Raw genomic sequence first — 2,500 nt, forward strand, 5'->3', positions numbered from 1 at the left:
TGCTGTTGCTGCTGCCTGGTGTTGCTCTGCTGCTGCTGCTGCTGCTGCTGCGTTGTGTCAGTTTGCTGCTAGTCTTTGTTACTGGGGGTACGGACGCATAGAGTGCGGTAGCAGCAGCAGCAGCAGCAGCAGCAGCAGCAGCAGCAGCAGCAGCAGCAGCAGCAACCGCAGCAGCACATTGAGAAAAGTGAATAGCCTAGCAACACCAACAGTCTATAAAGCAGGCAGCAGCAACTGCTGCTGCAGCTAAAACGACAGCACTGAAATTCCCAGCAGCAGCAGCAGCAGCTGCTGCTGCAGGCTATAGTCTCATTTTAAACCCCGTGCAGCAGCAGCAGGTGCTGCTGCTGCAGCTTCTTCTGTCTGCTGCTTCTGCAGCAGCACCTATGCCAGCTGCTGTTGCAGCTGCTGCTGCTCCTGCGGCAGCATCTATGCCAGTTCCTGCTGCAGTGGTCGCTGCTTCCGCAGCACCCACGCCAGCTGTTGCTGCAGTTGCTGCTGCTGCTGCAGCAGCGTCGATGTCAGCTTCTGCTGCGGCAGCTGCTGCTGCTGCTGCTGCTGCTGCTGCTGCTGCAGCTAAGCCAGCAGCTGCAGCAAAGCCGACGTCTGGTTCCCATTGACTGCAGCATTTTGTCGAATTTTTGGCAGCAGCGGAGTCAGCAAAGAGCGCACGGCGCTGCGGAAGTCAGGAAGGTCATCTAGCTGCAGCAGCAGCAGCAGCAGCAGCAGCAGCAGCAGCAGCAGCGGAGGCTCAGTCGAAGCAGCAAATGCGAGGCAGCAGCAACTAGCAACGAGGACGCGCAACTTGGAAGCAGCAGCAACGATATGCAGCAGCAACAGCAGCAGCGCCTCACAACCAGCAGCAGCAAAAGCAACAGAAGCAGCAGCGGCAGCAGCAGCAGCAGCAGCAGCACCTGCAGCAGCAGCAGGCTTACGTAGTCGATAATCGGCGCTGTGTCTGCCATGGCAAGGCGGGAGAAGTTGACGTCAAACTCAGCCCGCTGCTCAGTGCCGTCTCCCTGCAGCAGCAGCAGCAGCAGCAGCAGCAGCAGCAAACATGCAGCAGCGGCAGCAGCAAGAGCGTGGTTGCTCCTAGGCTGTCCTGCTGCTGCAGCAAAAGCTGTCGGAGATTCACGGAGCAAAACTCCACCGCAGCGCAGAAGCGGCAAGTGCTGCACCTGCAGCAGCAGCAGCTGCTGCTGCTGTTGCTGCTGCTGCTGCTGCTGCTGTTGCTGCTGCGGCTAACCTCTTCATCTGCATCGAAGTAGGCCGCCCTGCGGTCCGTCCGTTCCTTCCCTGCAGCACAGCAGCAGCAGCAGCAGCAAAGGCAGCTGCTGACTTGTGCTGCAGCAGCACCCGCAGAAGACTAAACAGCTCTTTCAACCGAAGCAGCAGCAGCAGCAGCAGCAGCAGCAGCAGCAGCAGCAGCAGCAGCGAACCTGCTGCGTCGAAGTCGTGTCCCTTGATGAGCATTTCGAGAGTGTCGAAGATATCGTTAAGCAGCTCCTGGTCTGCTGCTGCTGGCGTTGCTGCTGCTGCTGCAGCAGCAGGAGCAGCAGCAGCGCCAGCAGCGTCCTGCGCTGCTGCTGCTGCAGGGCCAGCAGCAGCAGCAGCAGCAGCAGCAGCAGCAGCAAGCCTCGCCAAACCCATCAAAAAGACCCGCCGCTTGTATATTGAACAACCTGCACTCATGCTGCTGCTGATGGAAGGAATTATAACAGCAGCAACAAACTGCTGCAGCAGCCCCTGCTGCAGCTGCTCCAGCCCGTTCGGCAGCGCCGTCAAGTCGGGGCACCGACACTGCAGCAGCAGCAGCAGCAGCAGCAGCAGCAGCAGCAGCAGCATATGTATTGATTGAGTAGTCAAAAAGTTAACTAACTGATTAGTTGATTAATTAACTGGTCAATTAATAAATTAATTGAGTAAATTAGTTAATTAGTTAATTAGTACTAAGCAGCTACATTTATTTGCTGCTGCTGCTGCTGCTGCTGCTGCTGCTGCTGCTGCTCTGCATGCATGCGTTTGCTGCACCTGGAAAAGCAGCAGCGAATGAGTTAGTGCTGCATTGAATTGCTGCTGCTGCAGCTGATGGGCTTTCTTCAGCAGCACCGTCAGCAGCGTGGGCAGCAGCTGTCTGTACGCCTCGAAGTCCATGAACCTGCAGCAGCAGCAGCAGCAGCAGCAGCAGCAGCAGCAGCAAGAGATGTAGCCAGGCCTCGCAAAGAATGGCAGCTGCAGCAGAAGTTGCTGCTGCTGCTGCTGCTGCGTGGTGCTAGTCTGTCTATGTGCTGCAGCAGCTAAACCACCAACTTCGTCCTGCCGCTGCTGCTGCAGCAGCTGCTGCTGCTGCTACTTCTGCTGCTGCTGCTGCTACTTCTGCTGCTGCTGCTGCTCCTTCTGCTGCTGCTGCTGCACCTGAAGATGGCGTTAAGAAGGTCGAAGCCAGTGGCAGCGAGCCTCCTGTGGTAGAGGCAGTACTGGGTCCTCTCGAGCAGCGCAG

General features: G+C 57.7%; 1 protein-coding gene across 1 annotated transcript in view; it reads right to left on the minus strand.

Annotated features, from left to right (window-relative positions):
• Positions 1-429: 429 nt before the first annotated feature.
• Positions 430-2,500, minus strand: part of ENH_00085310 (importin-alpha re-exporter, putative) — a gene marked incomplete at both ends in the record, with an annotated part of 6,922 nt that continues 4,851 nt past the window's right edge. The window contains 6 exons of the mRNA XM_013583577.1: positions 430-576; positions 936-1,019; positions 1,247-1,296; positions 1,440-1,800; positions 2,032-2,158; positions 2,416-2,500. The exon at positions 2,416-2,500 is cut by the window's right edge and continues 220 nt beyond it. Of these exons, the coding sequence (XP_013439031.1) occupies positions 430-576; positions 936-1,019; positions 1,247-1,296; positions 1,440-1,800; positions 2,032-2,158; positions 2,416-2,500 (854 nt within the window). The remainder of the gene's footprint in view (positions 577-935; positions 1,020-1,246; positions 1,297-1,439; positions 1,801-2,031; positions 2,159-2,415) is intronic.

This window comes from Eimeria necatrix, genomic scaffold, assembly GCF_000499385.1.
Source record: "Eimeria necatrix Houghton genomic scaffold, Enh_scaff988, whole genome shotgun sequence".
Classification (NCBI taxonomy): Eukaryota; Apicomplexa; class Conoidasida; order Eucoccidiorida; family Eimeriidae; genus Eimeria; species Eimeria necatrix.